Here is a 22,929-nt window from a genome sequence, read left to right as displayed (position 1 = left end):
GAACAGTGGGAAAAAACTAAAAGAGTTAAGGCATTAGAATTAAGAGGGATTGGGAAAGGCTTCTTGTTGAAGGTGGGATTTTGGCTGGGACATGAAAGAAATCAGGGGAGACGGGAGGCAGAAATAAAGAGGGAAAGCATTGAATATATGAAGAATAGCCACGGAAAATTCTAGGAGCAGAGAGATGAAATATTTTGTTTGAGAAACAAGGAGAATAGTAGATATAAGGAAAGATTGAAGATAAATGGTAGTGTGGGCAACAGAGGGGACAATCCATTGGAGTAGACTAGATAGAATGAGATTGCTTATGTTTGTAGAAGATTTTGACCTGGATAGTAGTAGGGACACTTTTTCTTGTAAGTCAAGGATGAAGGAGGAGATGGTGACAGAGCAGGTGATATGAGCTAAGAAAAAGTGAAAATATTTCCTCATTTATATTCACTTTGAGATTTTTTGATTCATTGATTTTTAAATTTTGTTAATTGTATATTCATTTCATTAATCTACATTAACTGCATCCTAGACATTTTCATAGGTTGTTAATTGTAATCACTTTCACATAATTATTTTTTCTATGATTTTGATCAACATCTGATTCAGAATATCATTAATTTGTCCCAATTTTTAAATTTTGCAAACATCCATACTTTCTTAGATAAATTTTTTTGTATTAAAGAAACTGTTGCACTTAATTTTTATCCATTCTATCAGTAAGTCAAGTCAATCAATATTTATTCATACATTGTCTCTATTTTTTAATTTTATAATATTTTTAGTACATTCATATCTAAAGTAATGAGTGTTGGGCTAGTATTTTTATAAATGTTTATATTTAATATTGTCTTTGAAAAATTGCATTTCTCTTTTAAGTCAGTATCTCATCCAATAGATTGTTTGCTTATTTAAGAATAAGCAGTTCTTGTTAATTTCCATACCTAGTTCTTGGATTTACTGATAGTGTTCATTTTTTCCTTTTATTTAATTAATTACCTATTTCTATTCTTTTTTCCTTTTTCTTTCCATACTCAGTTAGGAAGATAGTTCAAAATTGTCCTTGCCTCTTGGTTATTTTTATTATTTTTCCTTTTTTGTGCCATTTAAAAAGGTATATGTTTCTACTTTCTTCACTTTTCATTAGTTATTTTCATTTCTGTTTTGTTCTTTATTTTCTCTGTATCCTTGATGAGGTTAACATTACTGAAATACCAGATATGATCTTCTAACCACTTTCTGAATTATTTCCTACATAATCAGTAAATATTTATTAAGCACCTATAATGTGTCAAATACTTTTATAAGTTTTGGAAATATAAAAAAAAGGTAAAAGACAGTTTCTGCCCTTTAGGAACTCCAGACTAATGGGATAAATAACATACAAATAATTGTGTACAAACTAGCTATATATGTATCTTGGGATATGTTCAACAGAGAGATGTCATCAGAATTAAGAGGAAACTAGAAGGATTCTTGGGATTTTATCTGGGACTTAAAGGAAGCCAAGAGGCAGAGATGAACATTCCATATATGGTGGACAGCTAATAAAAGTATTTGTAATCTGGATATAGAGTAGTTTATTTAAAGAATAGAAAGCCTTGTATCATTGGATCACAATAGGAAAAAGAGAGAGAGTTAGACGTAAGAAATCCGAAAAAGTAAGGGGAATCCAAGTTATTATAAAAACTTTTGAAAGCCAAACAGAGGATTTTATATTTGATTTTGGAGTGACAGGTAGTCAGTGTAGTTTATTGAAAGGATGGTGATATGGTCAGACCTGAATTTAAGGAAGATCACTTTGGCAGCTGAATATGATGGACTAGTATAGGGAGAAACTTTTGGCATTCAGACCAACCAGCAGGCTACTACAGTAGTCCAGGCATGAGGTGATGAGGTTTTGTACTAGGGTAGTGACAGTATAAGACCAGGGAAGGGGGCATATGTGAGAGAGAGGTCAAAGGTAAAATTGAGGATTTAGTTGAGTATAATTCCCAGGTTTGGAAGAGACACTGTAGTGTGTACAATAGTAAGTTAATTGAAAAGAAGAAAAAGAATTACCTTGAAGCAATGAGGGAGCAGTTGAAGTTATGTAATATGAATTATATAGTGATTTTTTTCTCTACTTTTTTTTTATCAGCATGTACATGGGATCAAAAGCAGTGGATGGTGGCAGTGATCCAAATCAGAACTTGGCAGTGAAAGATTAGTGATATATATGTTATGTATATGTGCATATAAATATGTGCATATACATAACATATAAAATGTAGAATTAAACTGGCTCATGAAGTGTTCAAGATCAGGAAAAAAGGAGCATGTAGCTAGTGCAAGAATGATGGCCTGTGAGGGAACTGAAGGGTTAAGGGATTGAAGGTGAAACTATGAATAAAGAGCTGTATTTGAGGTTGAAAGGCAGAGGGAGAGGTAGAAAGAGAGTTTATGATCAGATAAGGGAATTTGGAGGGTCATGAACTTGGAAGTGGTGCATTTCTGAAAGATGATAAGATCAAGGATATGACTATCTTTTTGTGTGGCTAAGGTGGGATTAGGTAGATTATGGAAGATGAATAAATTGGGAAACTACAAAGTTAGAGTATTTGAGGGAATATATCAGTTTATGTGTTGAAGTCCTCTAAGGGCATGAAGGAAGGAATTAAGAAAGATTCTGTGAATCAGAAACCATGCCCTTTCTTTATTCTGCTGTACTTCATTCTTAACTGTTTTTCCTCATGAGGAAAGCAATATGATAGAAACAAGGCTTCATAGTAGAAACCAGGAGTCAGAAATGAGGAGGGAGAAACCTCTCCACTATTCTGGGTGACAACTACCCCCAGGAAATCATATATCCCTTCTGATGGGGCATAGTGCTAGCCATGGAGGCAAAATACTTTCTCAAGAGAAACTGATCTTCCAAAGCAAAAATTCTCTCTAGATTAAACCTACCATTATGTCACAAAAGTATCCAACACATACTCCTGGAATGAGACCCCTAACTCCAAGCCTTACAGGCTCAATATTTCACATGTACTGACCTCTTTCTTTTTAACTTCTCTTCTATGTATTGTCTCACACTGCAATTCTATCCAATAATATTGTTGAACCACCTATAGAGAATGCAGGCAGTTTTTCCATGATGCTTTATTTTACCTCTTCTACCTTTACCTCTCCTATTTAAAAAAAATTTGGCTTAAATGTGTATTCCTTTGTGTCTTTTATTTTTATAAGTTTTCTTCTTTCTTTTTTTTAGCCCCATAGGGCAATCTTTCTCTCTTTATAAAAACATTTTGAGACCTGAAATAATTTATTTTAATTCATTATTCTTTCCTTGATAGTTGTACATTTATAATAGATATTATTTATATACCACCTATTATGTACCAGGAAATATACTAAGCCCTTTACAGCTATAATCTTATTTGATCCATCCTCTCAATATTCCAACAGGTAGGTACTTTTATTGCCCCCATTTTACAGATGAGGAAATTAAAATAGACATTAAGCAACTTGTCTACAGTCACACAACCAGTAAATGTCTCAGGCTGAATTTGAACTCAGGTCTTCCTGAATCCAGACTCAGAACTTTATCCCCTGCACCACCCATTGGATAGCCTCATGTCATCAATTTATTTTTCTTGCAGGAATGCATAAAATGCCTTTATTTTGTTCAATGCCCATCTTTTGTAATTGATGACTCAGGTTTGCATTTTTTCCTGTAGCTTTATTTCTTATTTTTCAGTACATATTCTTCCGTTCTCTTTTGTAATTTCTCCTGGCTATAGGAATTCTATTGAATTTATCTTTCTTCTTATTCAAAAGTTTATTACTTGAAAAATGTATTGTTTGTCACTGAAATGATTAAATTTGACAATTACATGTCAAGTCCAGTGAAGTTCCTACCTTTTATTCTTCCTAGCTGCACAGAATTAGTATTTATTCTATATTTCAGAATTGGGGAAGGAGAGAGGGATGCTATGAGAGAATCATTTCACTCTACTGATTCTCCAGCAATAACTGGGTTCCATGTAAAGGCAGTAAATTTTTAGCTTGCATGATTCCAACTTCACTTTGCTTCCTGAGGCTAACTAAATGTATGTCTACCTCTTCTTTTGGGACTGGAAACAATGGTTAGCATGGGAATATCTGGGCAGAGTAACTGTAATATATGATGTCTTTAGATGAGACCTTTCACAAAACTGTTGTTTGTGTTCCCACAGTGATAATGAGAGGATTGGTAGAAAAAGAACAGTGAATAAGTACTTTAATTCTTAACCTTCTCAAATGTTAACATATAAGAATTTTATGTTGGCATTCCACTATTGATTTGACTTCAAATAGTTCATATCTTGCAAATATTTATATGTATACATATACATATATGTATATTTGGCAGCTTAGAGGATTTATTTTAGAAAATCACAAATCATTGTTAGTCACATTATTCAGATTGTACAAGCATAAAATCCTTAATTTGTGACAAAAAAGGCAGCTACTGAAGGCTGCATGTTTTAATCCATAAAGTAAACTGATGAAATAAATGAAGGCAAGACTTATAAATATATTGGGCACCACCAGACAACACTTATTAAGCATAAAGATATCAAAGCAAAACTATGACTGTGTATGTTAAATAGACTTATTAGCATCCTGAAATCAATGCTTAATGTGAAGAGCATGCTTGTAACAAATATATATAGGCAATACTAATATTAATGCAGATATTTTCAGTGCTGTAAAACAGAACATAACAGATTTGAAAATATTGAAATGAAAACTCCTACAATATCAATAAAGCACAGGACACACCATCTTAAAGTTCCTTTGAAAAGAATGGAAATTCCTCTTTAAAAGGAGAAAAAGAATTGATAGCTATCACCAGGCCAGATAATAGAGTTCAGACTTAAAGGTAGACTTTATTTTGTTTTCCACATAAATCGAACCACACATTAAGCTGTCAGGTATTGATAAATTTGAACTCTAAGAGAAAGTTAATAAGAATCATCAAAATTTTCCAGATAAGGACAAAGCAAAAATTTTCCTCTCAGAGCCACTAATTAACTTTGCACTACTTCTGATTTTTAATCAAACATTACTTAGCTTAATCTTGTTTTGTTAACATATACTTAACCTTTCCTTGCTATGAGAAATTTTCCACAGCTTCAGGTTTCTGGAAATGAGGTACTTCTCTGCCTTGGTCAAAAGTTATTAAAGTTTACCTTGAGATCACCTAATTCTATATTGAAGCTATGCTAAATTTAACTGGATTCAACTATTTTTTATTATTTGTAGTTGTTTGAGATGAGCAGGTATGTATTCATGGAGTAGAACTTTTTTTTCCATTTTAGCACACCATCTAACACACAGAAGCCTTAGAAACCAAGAACATGAAGTTGCCCACCTTCTTGGATAATTCCATGTCTTTTCCAAAGAAGATAATATTTATCTGCTATATAATATATGATGGAAGTGGGTCATTCACTTCCATCTGCTCTATCTTGTTCACACAGAGATACACTTTTGACTAAGGAGATATCACCTTAACAAGCTGTAATAAAGGTGGAAAACAGTTGAATGCCATTGTATTTTTAAATGCAAACAAAAGTCATTTGTAAGAAAGATCGAAAAATGTAATTCAAAGGATCTCTAATGGGAACATTTATAAGAACTCAGTGAATAATATAACTCAGTAAATATCTTTAGACAAAGATATTTAAAACACATGGATGAATCATGTGGATCTGTTTAGTTTATTATAGAGCAGTGATGGGAACCTATGGCATGGGTGCCAAAGATGGTATGCAGAGCACTCTCTGTGAGCATGTGGTCACCCTCCCCCCAACCCCCAGAGTTCATTACTAGAAAGGCAGAGGAACTCGGGTGGAATTGTTCCCTTCCTCTCTCCACCACGCCTATAGACATTTTTTCACATCACCCATCCCTTCACCCAGTAGTGCAAAGGAAGTGCTTCCTCCCTCTCCTATGTGGGGCAAGGGATGTGGCGGGGCATCCCCACCATTTGGTGTTGGGGAGGTCCACAGCACATAATCTTGGGGTGTATGTGTGTTTGTGTGTGTGTGTGTGTGTGTGTGTGTGTGTGTGCAGCACTTGGTCTGGGGTGTGGGGTGTGGGTGGGGCTCAGCACTCCTCTAAAAGGTTCACCATGACTGTTATAGAGATTTATTATAGCAATTCATGTTCAGGTAATGACTTGAATTACTAAAATGTACAGAAATGCTATTCTTACGGATCTAAACTTAATAATCAATGTAGAGTTTGTAAGGAAATTATAGAAATTATAAAACAGGACTTTAGTCTTGAAAAATTAAGTCATTAATAAATACCCATCAAGATAAGACTTGTGACTTTCTCAGAAGGTTACCTTCTTTCATGGAGTTCCGAGTGACGAATCTACATGTTACTGTACAAAAATAAACCTAAAATATTCTTTTAAATTTCGTGTTTTTACTGTATAATGTAGTTTTGGGTAAGTTTATCAGAACATCATCACAGATGATACATCAAATTTTTTCTCCAATCACTAATAAATAATATTTGGCCCTTAAGTCTTAAAAAATTTTCAATACATGTCACCATACCAAATATTAATAACTTTCAAGTTACAGGAAATTGAAATGTTTCAAAATATAGAGCATTAGTAGAAGATTTAAAAATCCTGTGAGAATAGGTTCAGGAATAAATTAACCCTATCACTCTATCTGTTATTATCATATATGCTTTCATTGACCCTACAAAAAATGAGTTTTCAACTTTATGCTTTTATTCAACTATAGAAAGCAATTTTCTTGTTGTGAACATGTTCCATACCATTCTTATCTTATTTGAACACTGTTAAGCAAGATGAAAAGAGCAAAATAAGCAATGACAAAAAAAATAGCAATGATAATAACTAATATTATTCAGTGCTTTAAGTTTTGCAGAGTTTTCTCATTTATTTTCATCATTTCATTTGACCAGTGGTAAATTAACTATGTTAGATATGTTAAATAGAATCAAGTTTGATTTTGGTTATGGTTTTGGTCATTAACTTATTCATTTGCCCATTCGCCATCCAATAAAATATTTATTCTGTGTAGAGCCCTCTGCTTTGTACTAGGGAGGAACTGGAAGGTAATGAAGATACCATCTCTGTCCAAATGCAGTTTATAGTTTAATTGGGGATATGACACTCACAAATACACAAAATCTCTATAGTTACTACATAGCACAGAATTTGAAGATAGCATAAAATGTGTATGTAAGTTTGAGGAGAAAGAAAGGAAAATTTCTATAAGAGATGTATAATTTGTTTTAGAAGATTTCATAGCATATTGCTCCGTATATAATCCATAAAGGTATAAATAGGCAACTAGATAGGAGTGAGAGAGGAGGGAAGACAAGACCTCAGCTAGTGGGCTTGGAAACCACTATCATTCAAAACTGACCTCAGATATTTCCTGACTATGTAATCCTGAAGAAGTCATTTATACATGTTTGCTTAGCCCTTGTCCTTCTATCTCATTTTTCATATATTTATTTTTATCAATTACATGTAATAACAAATTTCCACATGTTTTCTGAAATTATATGATCCAAATTGTCTCCTTCCCTTCTTTGTCTCCCTGCCTGGAGCTGGTAAGCAATTTAATCTGGGTTATACATGTATTGCTATGCAAAACATTTCCATAGTGTTCTTTTTTATAAGTTAACAATATTATAAAACCCCAAAACCAAACATATACCCAAATAGACAAATGAAAAATCATGTGCATTCATCTGCATTCATTCCTACAGTTCTTTCTCTGGAGGTGGATAGCATTCTTTGTCATAAGTCCCTCAGAGTGTCCTGGATCTTTGTATTATTGCTGATAATAGCTAAGTCTATAATATTTGATCATTCCACAATATTACTGTTATTGTGTACAATGTTTTCCTGGTTCTGCTTATTTCACTCTGCATCAGTTCATGGAGGTCTTTCTAACTCTTTCTGAAATCATCCCGTTTTCATCATTCCTTACAGCACAATAGTATCCCATCCCCATCATATACCACAATTTGTTCAGCTATTCCTCAATTGATGGACATACTTTCAATTTCCAATTCTTTGCTACCACAAAAAGAGCAGCTATAAATATTTTGTACAGGCAGGTCCTTTCCCATTTTAAAAAATCTCTTTGGGATACAGACATAGCAGTGGTATAACTGTATCAAAGGGTATGCATTTTTTATATCCTTTTGAGCATGTTATAAGAAATAGTGGAGGGATGGATAATAATAACAGAGGCTAGAGGCTTTGAAGGTGGATTGGATTTTGGTGGGAGAGAAAACACGGCTTCTGTGTAGGTGCTGCTGGTAAAAGCTTTGCCTCTCCTCTCCTGACAGGCTTGCTCAACTTAGCCTGTCAGCTATCTCTTATAACAGCTGTCCAGGTAGGGAACCACTGAGAGGTTGGAATAATATTGGTAGGGGCTATTGATGCGCTGTTTGAATAACGGTGAAATCTGACTGCATAAGGATCTCCCCTTCACAAGGGCTTGGATATATTGACCACTAAGGAAAGGTACTTGATAACAAAACACTATATTTGATTCTGATTAATGGGGTTAGGAACAAGGGAAAAGGATGGAGGATTTGGGAACCTTATTTGCTAATACTCTAAGCTTATAATCAGACTATTGGAGAAAGCTAGATCAAGTAGAGGCTGGAGGTTCTTTACCCTCTCACCAACTCTGGCCTGACTTGGCCGGAGCCAAACCAAAGATTAGGGAAGGCTATTGATGATCTTTGATGATAGTATCACTGTTCACTCTCAGCTCTATTGTCAATGATGGTGATTGCTCTCTAGCTCTCAGTAAGACAAGTTGGTTTGCAGGTACAGGTACAGATACAGGTACAGGCCTACCCTCCCCCAAGACCTCCCACTACCCAAGTTCTGCTCCAGAGTGAGCCACATGTGCTGTGCCTGGTAGGTATTTATAGGGTTGGCTCCAACGGACTTTTGCCCTGGCTCAGGGCATCTGGATACATTCCAAGTTGTTCAACTGCCGGTCTTGTCACTCAAAGTTGGTATCCATCTTGTCCCAGAAATCACTATAACAAGCATAATTCCAGATTACCCTTCAGAATGGTTGAATCAGTTTTCAACTCCACCAGCAATGCATTAGTGTACTAATTTTGCCACATCCCTCCAACATTTATCATTTTTCTTTGCTGACATATTGGCCAATCTGATAGGAGTAAAGAAGTACATTGGTCTGCCCTTGAGCAATTAATGTTTTTCCAGTTGTTTAGATCTAATTTTATTTGTGCAAAAAGTGTTTTGTAATTGTGATCATAAAATTGCTGTGTTTGTTTTGGCAAATAGATTTTCACTTTGTCTAGAGTATTTTAAAATCGAATTTGTCATCCTTTTATCTTAGAGTTGTTACTAAGAGGGAAAACAGAATTTTGAAAAATGAAATCACTATCATCTCTAAAACTAAAAAACAGAGGGGCAGCTGGGTATCTCAGTGGATTGAGAGTCAGGCCTAGAGATGGGAAGTCCTAGGTTCAAATCTGGCCTCAGACACTTCCCAGCTGTGCGACTCTGGGCAAGTCACTTGACCCCCACTGCCCACCCTTACCACTCTTCCACCTAGGAGCCAATACACAGAAGTTAAGGGTTTAATAAAAAAAAAGAAAAAGAAAAAATAAAAATAAAAAACAATTCACATTCAATGATCATCAATTTATCATCTTTATACAATCTTTTAAAGAGAACACATTTATATCTTTAACCAATTATTGAAAGCTTATATTCAGTTTACTCTTTTGTCTTTCTTTGAATGATAGCCTGGGGAATACTTTCTGTTGTTTTGTCCCTTCCAACACAAGCACCAGAAGCACTCTCACAAGCACAGGCCACGAGTGTCACCTTTCTCTGGATACTCTCTCCCCAATTCAAAGAAGTCATTTTAAAGCAATCCTGCAAAATAGCCATGCCAAAAGTGGTAGTCCAGAACTGACCTAGTTAGTATAGGATCTCAGGTTTGAAATTGGAAAAGAATGATGAAATATTCATAGAAGATCTGAAAAATATTTAAGGAAAGGATGTTCAGAACAGGAAAATGATATCCAGTAAAGATGCAGCACTTATTTATTTGAGCACAGTTTACTTGGCCCTGTATTGCCTATGGTGGTCTATTGGGGTAAGTCTGAAGGACCATATTGAATTATTGTCTTCTATTATTTTTATTGATGCAAGAAGAAAGCCACATAAACAAGCTGAGCCATTAATTCCCAAACCAATTAAAATCTTATCGATAGTTTTGATACTTAAGAGGAAAAAAGTTTTGATACTTTTGAGTGTCATGGCATGGGAACTTACAATATTGCCTTCACATAGAAGGGTAGGGGAAAATTGTACCCTCCAATTTATAAGTTTCAGAGTCTTGAAACTCTGGTAGAGAAGATACTGCTATATGTAAGAAGAAGAGACAGTACAAAGTAGTATTAAGGAGGTTGCATCTGAGATAAGCCTTGAAGGAAAGTACATGGAGATAATAGAGAGCTAATATATTTTAAAAGATAGAGATAATGGGATAGGGAATGGCATGATAAAAGGAACAGAGATAAATGAGAGCAAGATGAGATTAGAGAGTTGGAGAATAAAATAGTTTGGAACATAGTGAATGTTATGAAGCAAAGAGGAAGGCATAGTGGTATTCAAATTACCCAAGACAAAGTAAAATAACTTAAGGTATTGACTTGTACAGTAAATATACATTAGAGCAAAATAAGACCCTTGGATCCAGGAAGAAAGCTATGTCTGAAATATACTGTGTGATCTGGGCAAGTTTCTTACCTCAGTCCTTTAGGAAGGAATCTCATTAAGCTTCTAAATTGCAAAGAAAATACCAATCTATTTTGGTAGAGAAACTGTTCTCATTTAGACTTTCCTGTATCAATAAAAATGCAGGTTATGTTCTTATTCCTATATGATATTCCCATATGATAAAGCTTGAGATATTGTTTGCATATTTTAAAAAGTTTTTACTACATAATCTATACCCAATTTGTTAGAATCTTCTGTTGTATACAATTTGGTATTGAGTTTATAAGATTTTCACACACATTCTTTAATTCTTCATCATGAAAGCACATTCTTATCACATCGGATATTAGACATACTTTTAATGTCTATCCATTCCAACTTTGATTATATAGTATAGGCTTTCAAAGAGGTTTAAATCAGGCAAGTTCTCAGTCCACTAAAATTTTTTTATCTCCATCTCTTCAATAAATTTCTTAGCCTTCAGTGACATATTACATGGTCCACATTGTAATCCATCTAGATTTGGGATTTTCTAGAATTTCAGAATTATTCCTCTCCTCAGTATATCCATATATTTACCACAGTTGATCATTCATTGGATAAGAATCAGTGGATAAGACTTTCAGGCACCCTGAAAGTAAAAAATCCTTAAACTTTTGTACGGAGTGGATGCATTTACAGTCTAATTATTCTGCCTAGATATTAAAGCCTCATGTAGAGATCACACAGTGAATAGTCTTGAATGAAAAAGTGAGTTTAATAGGTGAAAATGACCTTTTTTTAATCTTTGGAATTCCAATAATTTTATTGTTTTACCATGAAAAATTGTTTTTCCCCCACATAAGCAATGATTAGCCACTGGTTTTCTTCAACTATAAGAACCTGTACTATAGAGGAATCAATAACATACCCTAAAGCTTTCTTTTTCTTTGTTTTGAACTACACTTTATTTTCCTCTTTTCTGTAACTAATATTGATTTATCATGGGCTTGAATAATCCTTAAAGTATTTGCCTTCCCCATACCAGCAGCTATTGCTATATCTCTAAAAGTCATTGAAGCGGGCCCCTACTTTGAAGGAGCTCATTATCTAATGGAGGAGACAACATATAAACAAATATGTACAATCAAACTGTTTTTTTCAATACATTTGAAATAATGAACAGAGGGAAAGAAATATAATTAAGAAGGATCTGGAAATATGGAGGATATTATATGTAATTCTCTAAGCAGAGAATTTTATATTTGATCATAGAGGTATGAAGGATAGATTAGAAAGATGATAATCTTGAGGCAAATGGATAAGTCAGGAAGTTACTTTAGTAGACTAGATGAGAACAGATAGTGACTTGAGTAAGGGTGGATATAGCAGAAGTAAAGATTTAAGAATTACTGCAGAGAAAGTATCAGAAGGATTTAGCAACTGATTTGATATATAGGTTGGCAAGTAGGAAAAAGTCAAAGATGACTGAAGTTAAAAGCTAAGCAAATAGAAAGATACTGGTGTTATCACCAGAAATAATGAATTTAGCTGGAAGGTTGACTTTATTCAGAGGTAATGGAGATCATTAGTTCAATTTTGGACTTTTGAGTTTCAGTTGCTAGTGAGATTTCCTGGTGCAGATTAGAAATACAGGTATCCCTTTGACATCACAGATTGTGCCCCCACAATCTAGAAAATCCACATAAAATATTTATGACCTTCCTTCAGACCAGAGAAAAATCTGAATTTTAAAATTCGTATTTAGTCAAAGGCTCTATGTAGGTCAATGCTAACATATATTTCTATATTTCTAGGCTTTATATGTCAACTGCTGGCTTTTGTGTTCTTCTTACAAACTGACTATATTAACTTATAAAAATAAAATTGCATGTATTTATGGTGTTAAAAGATAAAATATGTTGATATTATACAATCCTATACAGACATTTTATGTATTTCTGAATTTCCAATTTTTTTTCATTGTTACCTGATGGCCTTTGTATGTCATCAGCAGCTTCCACAAACTTCCCCCAAATCCCATTTAATTTCTTATGATATACTGAAACCATGATGGAGAAAGTCACAGTGCTAAAGGAACATAAGATTCATATTTGAAAGGGACTCTAGAGATCATTTGATCAAAATGCTTTATTTTTCAGATGAGATTTGCACAGACAGTCTCACAGATAAGTGATGAGTTATTCCACAGTAAGTGAAAGAATTTGAATTCAAACACAGGGACTAAAATATAAAGATGGAATTGCTAAGTGAGTCTTTAGAGAAAAGAAGAAAATTCAGAGACATTCACATTGAAAGGTCAGAAGATGTACAGCCTATTTCAAATGAGATAGAAGAGGAGTTAGAGACTTAGTTGAACCATGGAAATTCAAGGAAAATAAAGAGTAAATGTGGGGTTCAAAGTCCCAAAGAAGTATGAAGATAGAAAGGACATCACTGGATTTAGTGATAAAGATCATTAGTGACTTTTTAAAATGGGCTCTAAGTAGAGAGCAATAAGCACTCTTTCTAGAAGCAAGACCTTGAAAGGTCAAAGGAATATTTCTTTTTTTGGTTATTTAGGGTTTTCTTTTTTACTGTTATTGAGAAGTTCACAAGAAGTTAAAATGAAATATGGCAAATATTTCAAAAGCAGTATAATATAGAGCATTGAAATTAGTCAGACAATCTGGATTGAACACTTGTCCCGATTCCACTTGTGTTACTTTGGGCAAGATCTCTCAGAAAGGTCTTTTTCTGGGGCTTAGTTTCATATTCTGTAACATTTAGAGATTAGAACAGATGACAAAATCACTTTCATCTAAGGTCTATGACCCTATGAAATTTATCATTTTAAAGTTAATTATATTTTCATATTTTTCTTTATTCTGAAAGCTGTGACTATAAAATTATTGCTCTCTATAATAGCTATGTCATGAAATGAGAATATAGAAGAAGAAATACTAAGGAAAAAATTGTGTTATGCTAGAAAGAAATAGATACCTCTTACAAATTACTTCTTATTAAATGAAGAAAATTTTTGGCGAAATATGAAAAAGCTTCATTTTCTAATCAATGTATCTAGAGAACATTTACAGATTTGGTGACATGATTATTATCCCTTGTAGTTATAGAACCTTAGAAATGAACTTTGAAGCACTATATCTAAATTCTATTTTTTTCCTCTGGTTAATTAAAAAAAATAAAAATTACATGATAAAATGTGTTTCTTTCTAATTAACTTTTTCTAAAAGGGAGAAAATCATAAACCAATAAATGAGACTAGTTTAGTGGAAGCTAGGTTATGAATAATTGTATTCATATGAATTCCTTCTGTTTAACTAAGTAATGTCTGTAACATTAGTGTTCAGTTCATCTAGATGAGGCTCATGAGCCTATTCTGCTTCAGTGCATAAGCCATCCATCACAGAAAAGAAAATTTTTTATAAGGCAGAGGATCAGCAAAAAGAGTGGTTAGAACCAATTTATATAAAAGACATGCATAATTTTCATTATCTTTAGAGGGAATGACGCTGGCTATTGCTTCCTAGGAAATATCCTGTAAATATTTTATGGAGTGCTTTCTCTTTCATAAAAATATCTTTTTTTAAATTGAGGCACAATCTAATAAAAATTACTATACTGAGACTCTTCTTCACAATATTTGTTGTTATTGTTAAAATAACTTGTGTGTGTGTGTGTATCTTCCATTCGTGTAGGGCAAGACCTCTTTGGTACATAAGCAACTGTAATTATGAAATAGGAATATAGAAGATTAAATAAGAAATTTGTGTTATGCTCCAAAGAAATATAGATACCTCTTATAAATTACTTCGTATTAAGGGAAGAGATTTTTGAGTAAAATGTGAAAGAAAAAAACTTCATTTTCTAATCAATGAATCTAGAAAACATCTACAAATCTGGCAATTCTACAACAGTGCTCATTATGAGTACTAGGAGGTTAAGTGATTTTCTTACTGTCACAAAGATAGTATATATCAGAAATGAGACTTGGACTCAGGTCTTCCTAACTCCAAGGTTAGATTTCTTTTTGCTACAGTATGTCATCATCCATACTAAAATAGATTATTTCCACAGTCTTCCAAATTTTAGTTGTCATAGATTTTTCACAAAATAATTATACCAACTTTATGACTGAAATGGAAAACTTAAACTTATTAATTCAAGTTTTTCCTAAAGAGGAATTTTATAGTGTAGAACAAGTTGATTTGTAAATTACATTGTTTGTTGACTCATCAGCAAAATCATGGAATATTAAAGTTGAAGAAGCCCAACAGATTAGTTCTTTATTTTATATCCTAGGTATTCTAATCCAGAGGTAGAATTTCAAAGAAATTCAATGAACTTTCTAAATGAACTTAATGAAATAGTATAACACTTGTAGTAATGAAGACCAACAGAATTGGAGTCTGGAATTCTTACTAATCATTGTGTGCTTCAATCTTAATCCTTTCTGTCAGGAAACTAATAATATATATTATTACTAATCCCAATTCTATCTTTTTTATTCAAGAATAGGCTATTTTAAGAATAGAATAAGTCGGGCAGCTGGGTAGCTCAGTGGATTGAGAGCCAGGCCTAGAGACGGGAGGTCCTAGGTTCAAATCCGGCCTCAGACACTTCCTAGCTGTGTGACCCTGGGCAAGTCACTTGACCCCCATTGCCTACCCTTACCACTCTTCCACCTATAAGTCAATACACAGAAGTTAAGGGTTTAGAATAAAAAGTCTTAAGTATAGATTTAAAACAACACAAAGGGTGTATAATAGGGATTTTATTATTGAATTACTGATGTTTAGTCAGTTTTCATCTTTTAAGACAACTTATTTCCACTCTTCTTTTTTGGTTGAGAGTTGTATGGTGCTCGGGTAGATCAATAAATTATTCATAACCAGACAAAAATTTCCATTTGGTTCTATTTCCTGTTCTTTCTCTTTTTCTATATTTATTGGCCTTTTGCTGTTAGAGTTATTTAAAATTCTTAAGAAACCTCTGAACTGCTGCACCACCACATTGCCATTTGGGGCAATAGAATCCTTGTGGAAAGAAATCTTGTCCCTAAGCTAATCTTAACCTCTTGATGATTTCTGTCTTTTTTATAACTTGTTCTCCCATAAAGAGCTGGGTCATGGCCCTGAATTACTGAGACTGATTTTTCTGAATTTCCCTTAATTAAACTAATGTTCTTTTTTATTGATTTTTATATAAAATGTGGTTTTAAGTACTGTTTTATGATATGAAGAATTTAAGTATCAAATAAGGAACATTTTTTCATCAAAATTCAGCTTGCTTGTGATTATGATTAATATAAATGAAAATGACAGTAATGGTAATAATCTAATCACCAGAGGAGATATTTAAGAAAGGACTCTAACTAAGAAATGGCAGCCAAATATGTTGGCATTTGAACTAGAGCTTACTTATGGCAGTGGAATACTCTAGCTTGGATCAATATCAAATGTGCAAGATAATCCTTCTCCTCCTAATTACTCCCACTTATAGTTTTTTGCTGGAGGATCATCAGCCATCAATAGAGAACCAATCACCCAAAGCCAAAAAGCAGCTTTTCTCTCTGTCTCTTTCTCTCATTGGTTGTGCCCCCGATGCAACTTATGTCTCTATTTTACTATGGATAATAATATATATATATACTACATATAGTATATAGCATAATATATTAACTATATATAGTATATAGCATAATATATATTAATATGTATATATAGTATATAGCACAATATATATTAATATGTATATATAGTATATAGCAAATAGAGCACTGAACTGGGAGTCAAGAAGACCTGAATTCACTTCCAACATCAGATACTTACTAGTTGTGTGAATCTGGACAAGTTTCTTAACCTCTGCCTGCCTCAATTTCCCTGTCCATAAAAAGGGGATAATAATACCCTCTAACTCCAGGAGAGTAGTACAGATAAAATGAGATAATGTTTATGAATTGCTTAAAGTATTCTATAAGTGTTAGATGTTATTATTATTAAAAATAACAATTGAACACTGATANCTCTCATTGGTTGTGCCCCCGATGCAACTTATGTCTCTATTTTACTATGGATAATAATATATATATATACTACATATAGTATATAGCATAATATATTAACTATATATAGTATATAGCATAATATATATTAATATGTATATATAGTATATAGCACAATATATATTAATATGTATATATAGTATATAGCAAATAGAGCACTGAACTGGGAGTCAAGAAGACCTGAATTCACTTCCAACATCAGATACTTACTAGTTGTGTGAATCTGGACAAGTTTCTTAACCTCTGCCTGCCTCAATTTCCCTGTCCATAAAAAGGGGATAATAATACCCTCTAACTCCAGGAGAGTAGTACAGATAAAATGAGATAATGTTTATGAATTGCTTAAAGTATTCTATAAGTGTTAGATGTTATTATTATTAAAAATAACAATTGAACACTGATACAATAAAAATCACATTTCTCCAAATACCAAGGAGATGATACATTATTTGGAAATATATTTATTTTTCCCCAGTTTTTTTGCCTATAATGATTGACATCATGGAGCCAAAGTCTGAAACTCAACTTTTGTGATAACTTAGAATTAAAGGATTTCTTAACTTAAGGATTAAGATCACCTGAATAACAATATTGAGGACAAGATTCACATAGCCTCAGCAAACCTCTCCAAAACAGAAATTATGTGCCAAAGTTCAACAAACTTCAGGTATCTCTATGTTCTAAGATAGTGGTATCAAAGTCTAATAGGAATAGATCTCATTGGACTGCATATTGACTTAGAAAACCACAAATTAACATTATTTATGTTGTTTTGTGTTTTTATTTATCTTAATATGTATTTCTTAAACATATTTTGAAATGATTTAGGCTTCAGTCAGTAAATTTACAAGCAAATAGTCCAAGGGCATTGAATTGATTCTTCTGGTCTAGGATACTAGAAATCCAAAAAGAGATTTTTTTAAAAGAGATTTTTTAAAAAATCTGACACCTACCATAAGTTCACTCAATACCTCCATCCCCCACAGTACAGCCCTTCACACTACTTGCAACAAAGCTGTACTAGTCAACCCATGGTTCAAAGACATGGGTTTGCAACAAAATTCTGTTCCTCAGTCTTGTCTCCCTCTCTCATTATAATGCTGAAGAGATACAGGTTCCAGGCTCTAGAGTCTTGTTGAAGCATTATGGACAGCCAGAGACATGGTGGCAGCATTCTGTGCTACAAAAAATCTCTGCAGGAAAGTGGAGGAAAGGAAGGAAAGGGACTGGAAACTTGCCTTGCCTTGAAATAGAATTCAGTTTCACATATTACATTACCCCTCCTCTCAGAGCCTCAGAGGTCCAAGTTACAGAAGTCAACCCTATCATACTAGCACAGCAGCTCTCTAAATTGCCAGTGTCAATCCAGTGCCAGAGAGCTGAGTAACAGAGGTAGCAGAACTAGAGACTGGGACCAGGTGCCCTGGAGGGAGGTTGGAGATGGCCATAGAGCACGCCATCAAGCCTAAGGATAAAAGTCTAGCATCCATATGCAGCCAGTTCTTTACTTTCAAAAGTCTGGTGAGGCAGAGACCTAAATTGGTGAATTATTGATTGCTTACTATAGGAGGAAACTGAGATGCTTTAAGATACAGTCCCCAAGGAAACTACCATGAGAGAGTGAGAAAGGAAGTAAGAGGGAATAATATAAGGAGGAGAAAGATCTTAAATTACCAAAATTCTCAAGAAGAAAACTCAAAGACCTTGAACATAAACAAATAAATTAATGGGAAACACTAACAGCAGAAACAAAAGCCTCTTGATCTAGCAAACAAATTCAGGCATCTATGAGTAAATATTAGAAAATGTTCAATGTGGAAGAAAAATTCGGAAAAAAAAGTGGAAGAAAAAATTCAGCACTTGAAAAGACAGCAGGTCTTCTGAAATCTGAAGAAAATATGAAACTATTTCTGAGTAGTTCAAAAGAGAAATAAGAATTATAAGAGAAGAATTTATGGCCTGTCCAGCACAAACAATTGGAAGAGTAGAAAAACTTGAATCTATGTGGGTAATTCTCACTGAAGAAACAAAAGAGAGAGCAATAGATGGAGAATTCAACTACACAGAAGTGACGAATAGTGGGGGCAGCTGGGTTGTTCAGTGGATTGAGAACCAGGCCTAGAGACAGGAGGTCCTAGGTTCAAATCTGGCCTCAGACACTTCCCAGCTGTGTGACCCTGGGCAAGTCACTTGACCCCCATTGCCCACCCTTATCACTCTTCCACCAAGGAGCCAATACACAGAATTTAAGGGTTTAAAAAAAAAAAAAGAAGTGATGAATAGTCTAGATCTAGAAGAAAAGCAAAAAAACAAACAAAACATTAAAAGATACAAGTAAAGTATGCTGATCTCAAAGGCAAGATGTATAGAGATAATATAAGTGTGATAAATCTCTCCAAAGAACACAAGACAAAAAACTGAACATCAAAATTCCAGATATAATACAAGAGAATTGCCACAAACTTTTGTACACAGAAAATTAAATACCAAGAATTTTATATTTAAGAAGAATTGGAAGAATTCTTAAATGGCCCTCAGGAAAAAACAAACAAACAACCTAAGACTGTAAACTCCAAGAAATTAAATTTAACCATTTACTTCAGAAACAAGTTCTGCAAGTGCCCAGAAGGATATGTTCTGTAGAACAATGGAACACAGGATGCAATCTAGAATGATGTACCTGCAAATCCGAGCTTAATCATAAAAAAGATGGACATTTAATAATAAAGAGATGTTAGGGGAAAAATTAGAGAAAAAACAGATCTGAAGAGATTATTTGATTCTCAAATACCTCAGAGAACAGAAATGCAGGAGGAGTGAAAAATGCAGCAGCCAACTACAACAGCAGCGAAAGAGTGACAGCAGACAGACAAGTAAGAGACTTCTTTATAAATGTACATAAAGAGAAAGAAGTGAAAGGCAATAGTTGGGTTGGAGTAATAGGGATGATGGAGCATTATTGATATAATCTGATGATGCATGCTAGAGATGAATCAGTGATTTTTGTGAGTTTGTATTACTAAATGATAGGGTGCATGAAAGTGGAGGGAGGACAGGAAAGAGCTAGAGGGAGTATCTGATATGTCTGGTTAAAATGATGCTTCTCAGGAAGCAAATACTTTGCAGGGGAATGAGAGAAGAGAAAAAAGGGAAGGACTGAAAAAGAAGAGGAAGAAAAGAGGCTGTGATTTGGTGGTGTGAGGAACTTCCAGTGAAATATGCTAATTTGGGGAAAGAGACTTGTTTCTTGAAAGGAGATGGAAACATTGCTATGTATAGGAGATTTACTACTTGAAAAGATCAATTGTCCTACCTTGGAAGGAGGGTAATCCGAATTCCTAGGGACAAATGGCTGTGAGAACATGGGAGGGCATGTAACCAGGCAGGATTTTTTTAAGTAAATGCAGAAAAAAGTAACCAAGGGGATAGCATAAATCAGTTTTGAGCTACATAATCAGGGACATAGTGGAGATGGAGGAGGACCTACCATGGGGAAATGTCTTCCTTTGTCATTTGGAGGAATTGGCTTTGTAATGGGCATGAGGCACAATGAAAAAGGAGAATCCTCAAGTCAAGCCCTACAAGGCAATGGCAGAAACTGCCTAGAGAGAAAAGTCCATTTTGAGAAGTTTTGAGTCCATGAAAATACAAAGAATGCAGAGAGATAAGATAATTATAGTGATCATGAACCCGAGAAAAAGGATAGACAGAGAATGTGAATAATGAAAAGAGGGAATAAAATCTTTTCTAGAAATGGGAACAAAAAAAGTTTAAAAATTTAAAACTGATGAACAGAACTAGTTGAAGAGAGAATCTACTTGACTGAGAGGGGAAAGGGGGAAGGGGAGAAATAACTAACCATTTGGAAGGAAATAGGAACAAATAAGCAAAACCCCAAAGAGAAATGGTTGATAAATGGGAAAGTACAAAGATGAAGAGAAAAGTCAATGGAAATAAGGCCACCTAATATGAAAATAAGCTAAAGTAACTGAAGAAACCAAGTACTGTAGTGGGGTAACAATGCAATTGGGTGGGGTGGGGGAGATAATAATTTGAGAAAAGCTGATGTCAGAGACAAATGGAGAATAATATAAACCTAAGTCTCATATCTCTAACTGTGAATTGATTAAACAATCCAATAAAATGGAAATGAGTGGCAAATTAGATAAGAAAGCAAAACTCTACAATCTGTTGCTTACAAAATACACATTTAGAAAACAAAAACCTACACAAAAAATTGAGAGGTTTTTTTTTTACTATGCACCATGTAAATGCAAAAAAGCAACAGTTCTAATTGTATCTGACAAAGCAAAAACAAATATTCAAAATGTAAAAAGGAGAAACAAGGAAGCTACATCATGCTGAAAGGAAATATAGTGAACAAATATCAGTAATCGGCTTATGTACTCCATATGCCTTTACATCCAAATTCATAAAGGAAACATTAATTTGAACTACAAAAAGACAGACAGTAATACAATAGTGACAGGAGGCTCCAATATTCTTCTAGCAGTCTTGATTAAATCTAACTAAAGAATAAAAGAGAAAATAAACTGAACCTAAACTGAACAAATTGCTAGAGAAACTAGAGCTAAAAGACTGATGGCACTTCTAAATGGGATTGCAAAGGAATATATATGTTCTTAGCCTCACATGGAACTTGTATAAAAAAGATTTGAAACAAATATAAAAATACATAGGTAAAACATCTTTTATTGAACTTATGGTCACAAAGAAGTAGTTATTGACTCTGAGACAACAAATAAAAATATAGACCCAAATTGAGACAACAATGAAATACTAAATAACGAACGGCTCAAAGAACAAATAATTATGTAAAGGAAAATAAATAATGATAAAACAGTCAAATTTTCTGGAATACAACTAAATTTGACTGGTGGGGAATCATATCCTTATGAACATACAATAAGAAAGTAAAAAAAATTAGAAAAAAATTTAGGAGATAGAAAAATTAATAAATCCAATATGCATTTTTAAAACTTAGAGAACTCTGGTCCAGTCCTTTGTTTCTTTAATTTTCATTACCTTTCTAAGAAATCTGCAGGAACTCCTTCTCCATAGTTTTTTTTTTTTTTGGCATACAACTACAATACAGCCAACCTTACTTTGTGCTTAGTCATGCTATTGATTTGGAATCTGTTTTAATACTGTTCAGTAGATTTTTAGATGGCAGATTGCATTTGTCAGACAACTTTATATGAAGCTGAATGCTCTATAGAACCTTTGTAATTCAATCTTCTTGAGATGAAGTAAATATGGATATTATATGCTGTTGTAGATGCAGCTATTATGATTTAAAATCTAGCAGAGCTTTTCAATGCTGACCTATTCCAAATAAACGAACAGAAAAAATAAAGCAGAAAGAGACTTTCTCTGCAGTTTGACAAGCGATGGGAATATTGAGTCCTTGAAAAAATCGGTGGTTCAGTTCAAATTATCATGGAAATTCAACATTTCTTATAAGCCTCTGGTGCTAATTGTCTACAGAAGTTTTCTGAATAATAGTCTGTTTTTTGGTTTTCAGGAAGCATTATCAGTGGTGAGTGAGGATCAATCATTATTTGAATGTGCTTACGGAACGCCACACCTTGGTAAGACTGAGATGACTGCATCCTCCTCCAGTGAATATGGACAGACTTCCAAGATGAGTCCACGCATCCCTCAGCAGGACTGGCTACCACAACCCCCACCCAGAGTCACTATCAAGATGGAATGTAACTCTAATCAAGTTAATGGGTCAAGGTAAGGTATTTTAAAATATAATTTGAAATGAAAACACCAGAAAAAATATGGAAATCATGCTTTTCTTCAAAGTTCTTCAAAGTAGTAATGATGAATTATTCTGAGAAAAAAATATGGTTTCTTTTGGTTTGGACAGAGGTAGTAGAATTAATAACATGTTAAGTGAAAGTTTCCTTTGAAAGTATAATATATCATTTAATTCTCAAAACAAAGAATTTAGAAGGACAATATGCTCAAATGTGGGAGGTATTATCTTTGAATTTTTTATTGTTTGAAAAATGATGCAAAATAGTTTTATATT

The 22,929-nt window shown here is 33.8% G+C and overlaps 1 protein-coding gene across 3 annotated transcripts in view; it reads left to right on the top strand.

Moving 5' to 3' along the window:
• ERG (ETS transcription factor ERG) overlaps nt 1-22,929 on the top strand; it is a 127,470-nt gene that overhangs the window by 36,705 nt on the left and 67,836 nt on the right. For 2 of the 3 annotated variants that reach the window (XM_044670297.1, XM_044670296.1), the window contains exon 2: nt 22,411-22,628. In XM_044670297.1, coding sequence (XP_044526232.1) covers nt 22,411-22,628 — 218 coding nt within the window. Of the gene's footprint in view, nt 1-19,649; nt 19,739-22,410; nt 22,629-22,929 lie in introns of those variants that run through there. The other variant, XM_044670298.1, reaches the window with a different exon arrangement.

This window comes from Gracilinanus agilis, chromosome 3 (assembly GCF_016433145.1).
Source record: "Gracilinanus agilis isolate LMUSP501 chromosome 3, AgileGrace, whole genome shotgun sequence".
NCBI lineage: Eukaryota > Metazoa > Chordata > Mammalia > Didelphimorphia > Didelphidae > Gracilinanus > Gracilinanus agilis.
This window is presented reverse-complemented; position numbering and strand designations above follow the sequence as displayed.